Source organism: Monopterus albus, unplaced genomic scaffold (assembly GCF_001952655.1).
Source record: "Monopterus albus unplaced genomic scaffold, M_albus_1.0 scaffold39.1, whole genome shotgun sequence".
Taxonomy (NCBI): domain Eukaryota; kingdom Metazoa; phylum Chordata; class Actinopteri; order Synbranchiformes; family Synbranchidae; genus Monopterus; species Monopterus albus.
The window spans coordinates 651,716-662,754 of NW_018127919.1; the positions used below are offsets into that span (position 1 = coordinate 651,716).

Consider the following 11,039-nt stretch of genomic DNA (forward strand, 5'->3'; position numbering starts at 1 on the left):
GGGAAAGAGGAGCTTTATGGATGTGGTGAGGGAGGACATGCAGGTGGTCGGTGTGACACAGGAAGATGCAGAGGACAGATGGATGATCATCAACTGTGGCGACCCCTAAGAGGAGCAGCCGAAAGAAGAAGAGCCGTTTCTTTAGCAGGTGTTCATCACATTAGGAGGATGAATGTTGTCGTCAGCAAACCTAATGCTCGCTTGGAGCAAGTGCTGCCCTTTAGTTTGAATGAGGCCTGCTAACATTGCTAACATGTTTATCAGTTAATTGCTTTACATGCACACCAATGTTGAACTCTGTCCATAAAGAAGAAGAGGGACAATGGTTTTAAATGTCACAGAATCAATTTGACTTAGAAAATTAGATGTATTTTTAATAATGTTATTTCCAAAGAGTAAAACCTGCAAGGCTAAAATAAAAAACATTCAGTCTGAGTCAATAGAAAGAGTTGAGCATAGAGTTTAAACACTTATAAATAATAGGAAAAGTGTATGGCTGGGACTTACCAGCGCCGATAACCTCCTCAATCTTGACAAAGGAAACATCGATTTCCTTGGCAAATTCTCGCACTGCCTCATTAGGGTCCTCATAGGTGAAGGGGTCGATATAAACCTTGACCCCTGCAAGATAAACAGAGCCGTGGGAAAGGGAAAAAAAGAAATGTTATAGAACTATGAGCAGCAATGACTTCCTTGATGTGAATAATTTAAGTCCTGGCTGAGGTTTAATGTGCGCGTCTGTTACCTTGGCCAACGAGGTACTGGCTGGTTTTGTCACTCAGTTCTGGATCCTTTATTTGGCTATGTCTGCTGCAGGGAGAAACAGTGTGGGATAAATCAAGTATGATTAATATGGCTTTGTAGTTATCTGAGGAATGAGCGCTTTAGTTCATTTTTTAGCAAGCGCTCCTAATGCTTTATCAGCGTGATGAAAATCAATGATCTTGCCATGTGACCAGCTGTTCTGACCCAATGACAATAACACAATGCATGACTAAAATACAAACTTTAAAAAAGCAAAAGTCACACTCTATTTTTATTTAAAATGAAAAATTCTAACATGCAAGCACACAAAAATTTACTGATGAAATATATTGGCAACTTTGTGATCCCTTTGGGAACACTCCGCTAGGTAGCTACAGCCCTGTACCCTCTAGATGACAGAGCTGCAATGTCTTGAAGGACAAAAAAGACCCACAGCCATCATTTTATACTTTTTTTTTTTGGCACAGAAATGCTGCTTTGTTGTAGAAAGGCATGATGGCTTGTGGTAATTGTGAATACCTGAGCCAAACACTATGGTTCTGCTTTGGACACATGCAGCTCCATTATAATTCTGCTGCTGGCGCAGACTCATCCCTGCAAGACTGTAACAACCCTGTAGCCACTGGATCCCTGCCTTCCTCCATTTCTCTCCCTCTCCCACCTCATAAGCCTAAAATAGCAATAATGCACCACCCTAGGTTAGTGGCAGATCTAGGCCTCAGCCGCTGGTTTGTGTGTGTGTGTGTGTGTGTGTGTCTGTGTGTGTGTGTGTGTGTGTATGTGTCACAATGTCACAGCTATTGTTCTCCTGTCTCCTCCTCCTCCTGTGGAAACAGGGTTGGGACGCCTGCATCCTGTCTCTCCCTGCCCTCTACCTCTATCGTCATCTCTCTCTCTCACACACATACACACAAACACACACTCTCTCTCTCTCTTGTTCTCCCTCTGATGGCATCCAACACTATTTACTCAAACAATGAAGCCTAAGGAAAACGTTCTAATGAGCAGGATAACTTTTAGCTGTGCAAGCAAAAGACATCATGAGCATTGCTTAGTGTCTGAACTGCCTCACACAGAGATAAATGTGTGGGTAACAGAGTGCAAATCTACTGTTGATAAGCTTGTGTAAACAGAAGAACAAAGTGGTGCAAAACTGTAAATCTGGGGTCACGTTTGTTATTGGTTTTTGATTTCCTCTTTTTTTCATTTCTCTTGTTATTGTGTCTGGTTCTTTCCCCTCCAAAATCATTCTTTTTGTCTGGCTTTTTCCCTTTCCCCTGTTCTCACCGTATGCAGTAGGCAGCCAAAAAGACAAAAGTGACAAGCAGCAGCATCCCAACAGCGATAAGGATGCCGGGTACCAGGAACTGGGAGGCAGAGTCATGTCCTGAGAAAGGAGACAGAGCAGAAAGAAGAGGAGACAGACACAAAGACAGAGAGTTAGAGGAATGTGATGACAGGAGCTTTACATTGTAGTAAAGAAAAGCATGAGAGGAAGACAGAATGTGACAGGAATTTATAACATTTAGGAAGCTCAATACAAGAACACTCCCTCAGTACAAGGGTGCAGGCAGAAGAATTCAATAAATGAAATTAAAAAAAAATGTGTAACAGACAAACGGAGACACTTACTATGGTTTTGTGGCTCATTTTCTGGTGCTACACATTGAAAATTGTGTGTTTATATTTACTAAGGCGTCCCAACAGGGTTTTGCAGTAGAGAAACAATAAATGTGGCACCTTAGGAATTTGCAGGTTGAGCCTCATGCAGTATGTATTTTAAGGCGTTCCCGTTCAGGGACACGAAAATCAGGAAAGAGAGAATGGAAATTCAGACAAATACCCTGTGACTGGCAGGAGACTATGTGATTGAAGCTCAGAAATGCGTTTGATTTTTTCAACCATATTAAAGTTTGGTCGCTGTAAACTTGCACTTTACACTTCCTCTCGGCCCACATGCGCGCTACATCCTTCAGGCAGCAAATCCGAAGCGGAGGTGTATTCAAATTAACACAGCTGCGGCTGTGCTCACTTACATAATCAGTGTTGGTAAATATGCAGCTAAATTAAAAAACAAAAAAAAAAAAAACTGTGGTGCCGCAATATTTTCTGTACCTGACAGTCATTTCCAACAGGTTTAGTAAATGTCCCCCCAAACGTGTGTGAAAGTCCTTCGAGGGTAAACTGGGCTTTTTCTTACCATCAGGCAGGGTGTGGAAGGTGGCTGCTCGACTGAAGCTGCCATAACCGGCTATGGTGCGCACCCGAACCTGCACTTCATACTGAGTGGCCCTGCGGAGGTCCGTCAGCACGGCCTGGTTTCTGTTACTCTCTGTGTAGTGGCACTGATCCTCACTACGTCGCTCCTGCCATATGAAACCATATGAAGTTAGATGGACTGGACGTGAGCGTAAAACAGGAATAAGTTAGGAGATGATGGAGGTCACATGCATGGTGACTAATATGTTTACGTATACACGTTGCAACAGTGAAACAAAGTTTTGAGCTGCTGATTATACTACTGTTACACTTAATTTAGTTTTCAACATGTGTCTCTGTTGTTTTTACTCTATGAGGAAATCCACATTAACTACTGGGCCACAAACTGTTTCATTTCTTTGCACAGCACTGAGAGCTTTCCAATCCTCAACCACAACTGAAAATAAGATAATGAAATCCGAAGAGCATGTAACCTTTAAGCTGCACCGCTGAGAAATGTCGTCAGGGAGATCTTACCTTCTCACAGTAGCGTAGCTGATACTGCAGGATGGTGTAGTGTGGCTGAGCTGGGACTGACCAGTACAGAGTCAGACTGCTCTCTGTGGAGTCACTCTGGCGAATCTCAGACACCAGCGAGGGCACTGCGCAGACGGCAGAAGAATTATAAATACCTCATGAAATTCAGACTAGTTATACCGTTGTAGCTCTTCCCCTCCACCTCTTACCATCATGGCTCGTGGTGATGTTGACACTTTCACTGGCAGGATCCTTGCCGCTGACTTGCGATACCCCATTGAGCGCTTGGATAGTGAAGGTGTAGGTGGTGTGGGGCAGCAGGCCCCACACCTCCACCCTGCGACCCAGCAGGCCCTGCTGAGCGGGCCGGTAGCTCACACTATCTCCACACGAGAGGCAGGGTCCCTTGGGTGACCTGCACACCGAGCACCGGACGGCGTAGCTGAGGTCTGTTCTGCCGCCGTTGTCCAGAGGCTCGTTCCACTCCAGACTGAGCGTGGTGTCATTGATCTGGGTCCCGATGCTGCGTGGGGCTGTGGGAGGTTCTACAGTGATGCACAAGTGAAACTGATCAGTTCTTCCTTAATTTCTAGAAACAAACAGAATAACTGTCCTCTTGAGCTTCTGGAACAGCAAATGGTTCTAGTTCACCAGTTTGGGAAATGCACTTATTACCAGATGCTGATGTAGCTTTATTTAACGTATGCTATTATAACAACATTACATATGTTTTTTCTTATGATTAAACAGCTTCAGAAAGCACCAGTAGTCGCCCCCCAGACACTGTCACATTACTGTCAAAAACATTATACTGCATTTTGTTGCTTAGGAAAGTGTCTCCATCAAATAAAATTATAATCTCTTCTGAGTCATTTTACTGCTACTTTAACGTTCCGTGACCCACACAAGCCGTTTGTTGATGTTTTTCCATATGCGCCGAATACATTCTGTTCAGCCTCCTGCAGTGGCTCTGCGTCACAGCAGAAGCATATGTATTGAAGATTTTAACTGGTGCAATTACGTTTGTCTAAAACTGGATGATAATTATCACCGTCTGAAAATTGTAAGAAGATAGCTATTGCCTCCAGCCAAGCATAACTAAACAGCAATACCACTCAGCCACTGCGAATGACTTTCTGTTCCTGCCAAGGAGACAGAGCTTTGTCAGTGAGCCTGCAGCTAACATAAGTGTTAATAGTCCTCTCATTGGAAACTCAAGTGGGGCAACATCTCAGGCAATCTGGGTGCGTATGAATTTCAAACTCACCATTTGGGAGTGGGGATTGTTAGAGGTGATAAATTTTATGATTTAACAATCTGAATCTGCTTTATTTAGATCACCAGGACTTGTCACAGTCATGTAAAACAGAAAAGCTGCGTCATTTCAAGATGGTTGGCAATTCTGCACACAGACTGAAAATGTAATCCAAAACAAAAATAGAATAGGTAACAGGAAGAATCTAATTAAGTGATGAATAATTAAGATAAACTTTTATAGCTATCAGTAATAATAAAAATCAATGGATGTTCCTTCCTGTTGGTAACACACCTGCAAAGAAGTGAAACTGTCAACAGCCACATATTAGGTTTTACATCGTTTCACATCCTCTTGAAGGTCATTCACGCATCCAGGTCCCATTCACACGTCTGACATGCGACAGAATTAAAATTCCTGAATCTGCATGGAGGTGTCACTTGAGACCATCAATGCCTACTTCAGTTTGGAGAGAAAGCCCAACCCCCAACAACCTGTCACAAAAGACATGCATCTCAATACCCAGCAGTGGGACAAAGGACACAAAGCAGATTAGAGGAGCCTGGCTAAATGACACAGGAGGAAAAGAGAAAAAGCCTCAGAGACGGTAAAAACAAAGTGAAGAAGAGCAGGGGAAAGTGAAGGGTGAGAACAAGCGAGGGGATGCTTGTGATACTTAGCACCTCCACATTTGCATGTGGATTCGTGCATAGGTATCTTGTCTGCATACTTACTGGTGCACGGGGTGTCAGGAGTGTCAGATTCTGCACGTAGGTATCCAGAGTTACATTTGCACTCCGACGCCCCCCTGATGGTAGTCAGGCTGAATCTTGGACAGCCTGTGCATTGTCCCTCTGTGCTCGACTTGAACTGACCCACAGGACAGGCTGAGGAGGACGAGGCAGGAGAACAAATTATCAGAAGCAAATTACCACAAGTTCTGATTCTGGACATGACCTGTGAACACGACAGAACACTGCACAATATCTTCACACCGACTGTGTCCTAGAGAGACCCGGGTCAAACTCAATTTACGATTGCAATTATGTTTTTTTTTTCTCAGGGTACTAAAGTGCCAGATGGCTGCAGATTGACAGACAGAACCATGTAATAGGGGCTGTAAACTGAAGACAATCACTCTAATGAATCTGTTAGTAACTGTCAATTTAGTGAATAAACCTGTCTGTCATTGGTATCACTGAATTTATGTGACCATGTCCGAATAACAAGACCAAACATGTGGAGGTCCATGCAGAGGAGTGCTTTTGTTTATGATCCTAACATTGCTCCAAGTCTCCTCACTAAAATAAAAACAGCACTGTATTTGGCACGTTTCTACACAGGGTGTAGAAAAACTGAACTAGTGACAAAATGTTTAGTCGAGTAATCAATTAATTGACAAGCAGAAACTCAGTTTGCAAATCCATTAATGCAAACATGCCAAACACTCAGTGTTCAGCGGCTGAACTGTCGCTCCAGCTGCTGACTGACAGGAATAAAACAATTAGCTTTCACACCACGTGGAGCTTTGTTATAGTCTAAACTGATTTGTTTTTGCAGGGTCAACACACTCAGGGAGGTTGGTTTTGAACTGGCAGGAATGTCCCATGTGTGAAAAAACTGAAACACTGTACAGTTGTTGGTTCAAATAAATCAAATGACAAATTACTAAAGCCCCTTTCTGACATACTGTACGCTTCGTTTTCTGAGGGCACCTGAACGTGTCGGCTTTAGGTCTGGATAAGCGCCCTGGTCACTTTTCCATAAACGTTGCGATGGCAATCGTACTAAGTCTAGTAACATTTACATATCACTTTCAACATGGTCTGAACTACATGCAGCTGCATTAACAGATAAGCACATGATTATAATGACCTTGCATGTATGACAAATATACTGCGTGTGTACTGTAGCTCTCTCTGTTACAGTTGTCGGGGTGTCACTTAATGTAAAAGTGACTTGCTGTATATCTGAATGACAGAGAGCTGTTGCTCTGACAGAGTGATGAAGCCAGCAATGTTACACATCCCATGTCTTGTTCTTGGTTGTTTCAGCTTCTAACATTTTGTCCTAACTTTAAATACATCTGGGAATATTCATGGTGTCATCATGGTTTAAACATTCTAATCAAGTTTATCTAAAACACTAAATCACCTTGACAGCATTCATAAGTTTTACATTAGAGGATTGTGTTTGACCCGCAAAGTATATGTATTGTCTGCATGAGATAATGGCGTTACAGCAGAATTAACTGAATTTTAAACCTAGATGCCGATTTCATTTCTTAAATGACAGGCCTACGGAGGAAATTAACTGTTCAATCTTGCTATAATGGCAAATTCCCTTTATGGTCTGGTGAGTGTGTTTTCCCTTACAGCTGTCTTCAGATACAAAATGCCAGCCCCACTTCAGTAGAAGCAAAATGTCAGAAATGATTTTTTTGTTATGAAAAACCATTTCACCTCCTGCAGAGATCAGGCTGAACGTTACCTTCAAACAGGCAGATACAACAGCACCACTTTCTTCAGAAACTGTAGCATTTCTTCTTGTGTTTCTTTGTTTTTTCGGCTTCGTGTGTGTGTGTGTGTGTGTGTGTGTGTGTGTCTGTGTGAAAGTGTGCGGGTGGGGGCTGTTCATGCATGAGGCTTGTTAATTGGACTCATTAGACAGAGCTGCTGCATAGCTCCTGAGAGAATCATCCTGCCTCTTCCTTCTTTTCTTGTCTACTTTGCTTTGATGTTCTCAAAAATGATATGATCTTTACCCTGAGCACCCCCACACACACACACACACACACACACACACACACACACACACACACACACACCTCTCTCTCCCCTCACCTTTCTCGCTCGCCTGTTCGTCTTCTATCTTAGCGGAACCACGAGTTGTAGCAGCAGTAAGCCTTTGACCCTGCTCTTCCTTCCTGAGATAAGTGCTGCTCTACCTGACCTCTATGCTCCCTCGGTGTCACAGCCATTCTCCTGCTTCATTAACTTCCTCAGTCTCTCATTTCCTGTCCAACGCTTCGACCCACCCTCATCTTGCCATTGTTTTCTTGCTCAGCCTGGCTGATCTGCCGAGTGTGTGGGTATACATGCTTCTATATGCAGCCTAGCCTTGCCTTCTTACCTATGCATCGCGTGTGTCCCTCAGCAGACTCAAATCCTGGTAGGCAGGCGCAGGAGGTTGTTGGCTGACCCACCCACTGGCCGTCTTCCCCGCAGAAGAGTTTAGGTGGCCGAGGCCGGGGCCCCTGCTGGGCAGCATGTTCCACACAAACACCCTGCGCCTCTTGCACTAGAGTTCGGGGAACAGTCTCTGGGAAAGCGGAAAGAGCACTGACCAGGGGAGGACACTTTTTAAAGAACACTCTGACGGACAGCAGCGCCATGCAGGCGCCCTGAGCCTGAAAGGCCAAGTAGAATCCTCTTTTAGATAGAGGGCCAAGTCTTAAGGTCTTCACGTTAGATTTCTTCTCCCCACCAATCCTCAGTAGAAAGTCTGCAGCCACCGTGTCCACCTAGGACAGGAAGAAAGAGAAATAGATCTTATGTAATGGAAGGATTCTAGCACACAGTAAAAAGGATCGGACTGGTGGGTGTGCACGTTTTAGTCATTCCAACGTGTTAACTAGACACTGCATATGCTTTACATTATTGAACGTTTTCCAAAGCATGCCTCTGTGATTTTACACTGATTTACAACCTTCCTGGCAGCGATTGTTTCCCATTTGTTACAGTCCGCTTTGAACCTCAACTTGCAGGGACTTGAAACTCGCTTGAGAGAAAAGGTAATTCATCACAGCAAACATTTCATCACTTTTATTTTTCTGTCAGAGTTACATGATTAAGTGGTAATGAGGACTAGGGTGTATTCTCAAACCTATTTTGGCAGCGTGTTCAAGGGTGCTACCACATCAGAGGTTTGCCAGCGACGTGCATTCAAAAGCTACGTATGTGTGTGGAAAATGAAAAGCGAAAAACAAATGATAAGCAAAGAGGAAGGCTGTTAAACAAACTGAACGCATCACCTAGGAGTTTTCAAAACAGTCCTGATGATGTAACTTGGATTTAAAAGTGACAAAATGTCAACTGTAATAAATTAGATGACTACAGTAACTTTTCAATGTATCCAAGCTGATTTTGATACTGTAATGAAACAGATGGAAGCATATTGGACGGTAAGGAGTCTGTCTAAAAACTCGTCTTGGAAATTGACAGTATATACAGTACGATGCAGCAGACCCCAGATATAACCGGACTACTTAGTTCCCAGTGCAGGTAAAACTTCGAAAACACTGGGTTTTACACTTTTCATATATTTGATGGTCACTAGTTGCTTGTTAAACTCCACAGCCTCAGTCTGTAACACAGGCTTTCTGTTAAAAAAGTTCAACATACAACCTTACTTCAAGATAACCTGGATGAAAGCATCAGGATTCATTTGGACTGAGATCATTATTTGATCGATTAGGCAGCCAAAAGAAAATGAAACTGCAGCTGTTTCCAATCGATGTGATTTTGATAAATCACTTCTTAGCAAAAATGCCAAACATTTTTTCAGCTTCACAAATGTGTGAATTTGTACTATTTGTCATATATAACAGTCAAGTGAATACCTTTATATTGTGAGCTGTTGGTCAGACATCACTGTGGGCTCTACAAAATTATCAGGGGTCATTTTTCCAGCATTTTTTTTTTACTTCACAGAATGAATCAGTCAATCATGTTTTCAGATGTGCTCCATTCCAATTGCTCCAGAGCCAAGTAAGACATTGTACAGTGGTTCTCACAGACTGTGTAGTAGTAGCCATGACAATACACTAAAGCCCCTTTTACACAGTGCTGACCCTCCGTTTATTAATATATCAAACAAAACCAGGTAACAGCCCGTTTGTTTTGTTTTCAAACTGGATGAGAGGTACGTCGGACGTCATGATAAGCATCAAAAGTATAGTACTGGGATTCTGGCAGCTGTGTAAGAGGAACACAGGAGTGGCAGTGTGCCAGCTTTTTTAAGGTCAGTGCCTAGATAAAAAAAAAATCTCTTGAAGAAGGGTCAAAACACTGGCAGTTTGCCACAGTCTCTGTGTAAAAAAGGGCTTAAGCTTCGTGTTTAAAATGGGTGGAGTACCTGTTTTTATGCAGAATATTATGCATTATATATTAAGAGTAGTGATTTTTAAAATCCTTCCTCAAACAACTAAGGAGAGAATGAGAGATAAGTCCTTTAAATATAATGATAGGATGTCCCATAACAATGACTGTTTATAATATCAGAGGGTGGGTGTGGACAGACCTTGGTGTATGGGTTCTCCATCCAGGGTGGGTAAGTGGCTGTGGCCTCGTTGGAGTCCGCCTGGTAGTAGTAGAGGTTAAAGGTCTCCTTACAGCTGCGGTGATGGGTGCTCCTGGAGGAACACTCCATCATGGTGAAGCGCAGCTCCACGTAGACCTGAGACGCTCCTCTTCGCTGGATGAAGCCGCTGCGTAGCCAGTGGCTGGATGAGCTGTCGGTCTGACAGATCTCATAGGTCCTCACGCTGTTGTTCTCCTCATCTAAACCACTGAGTTCCTCCCACTGAGAGCAAACAGGAGAACAAAGGCTCGTCAGGTGCCAGGTTAAAATGACATCCATCCCAGAAGCTCTGTCAGCCCTGGCTCTATGTGATTCTCCTGTAAAGACTTTCACTAGGGTCTTTATATAATTGGCCACATGAAAAGTCCTATTCATCATAACAATGTTACAGTTCTTTGCTGCCTGACGTGCCTAGCTCGCGGCTATCAAATGCAAACACTTTTTGGCACTATTTACAAGTAGAAAAGTCGCTGATAATGTTGTTCTCACTGGCTGTAACCACAAAGAATTTCTCCCATACGTCTGACTTGGCCTTCGATAATGTATTGTCCAAAATATTATATTCACGACTAGCTATTTTCTCTTTTAGGTTATCCACTTTGACATACTGACGCCTAGCCTAGGTTGATGTCTGAGTGACGTCCTGTTAGCTAGATGTGAGTTGAGGGGTCAAAGGTTGTACCACAGGCCTTCACAATAAATGCATTGATCATTTAATTATGCTGGATTAGTTGTTTAAAAGACGCTGTACATTCACTCCCGCCCACATTAGTCTATTTTTTTTTTTTTACCCATACCCATGAATTAGCCTATTTAAAACATATTTTTACCCATTACAGATCATTTTTTGTGGGTACCCGTTACCCGACCTGGTGGCTCTGGCCTCTGGGACAGATCTGACCTGCTGTGGCTTTTGATTCGA

At 43.2% G+C, this 11,039-nt stretch overlaps 1 protein-coding gene across 1 annotated transcript in view; it reads right to left on the reverse strand.

Annotated features, from left to right (window-relative positions):
- The window catches only part of LOC109959512 (ephrin type-B receptor 4), a 37,337-nt gene that overhangs the window by 8,198 nt on the left and 18,100 nt on the right, over positions 1 to 11,039 (reverse strand). Inside the window, exons 3-11 of the mRNA XM_020598943.1 lie at positions 10,058 to 10,339; positions 7,889 to 8,279; positions 5,491 to 5,643; positions 3,711 to 4,046; positions 3,502 to 3,626; positions 2,966 to 3,131; positions 2,053 to 2,152; positions 746 to 810; positions 508 to 621 (exon numbers count right to left, since the gene is read on the reverse strand). Of these exons, the coding sequence (XP_020454599.1) occupies positions 508 to 621; positions 746 to 810; positions 2,053 to 2,152; positions 2,966 to 3,131; positions 3,502 to 3,626; positions 3,711 to 4,046; positions 5,491 to 5,643; positions 7,889 to 8,279; positions 10,058 to 10,339 (1,732 nt within the window). The remainder of the gene's footprint in view (positions 1 to 507; positions 622 to 745; positions 811 to 2,052; positions 2,153 to 2,965; positions 3,132 to 3,501; positions 3,627 to 3,710; positions 4,047 to 5,490; positions 5,644 to 7,888; positions 8,280 to 10,057; positions 10,340 to 11,039) is intronic.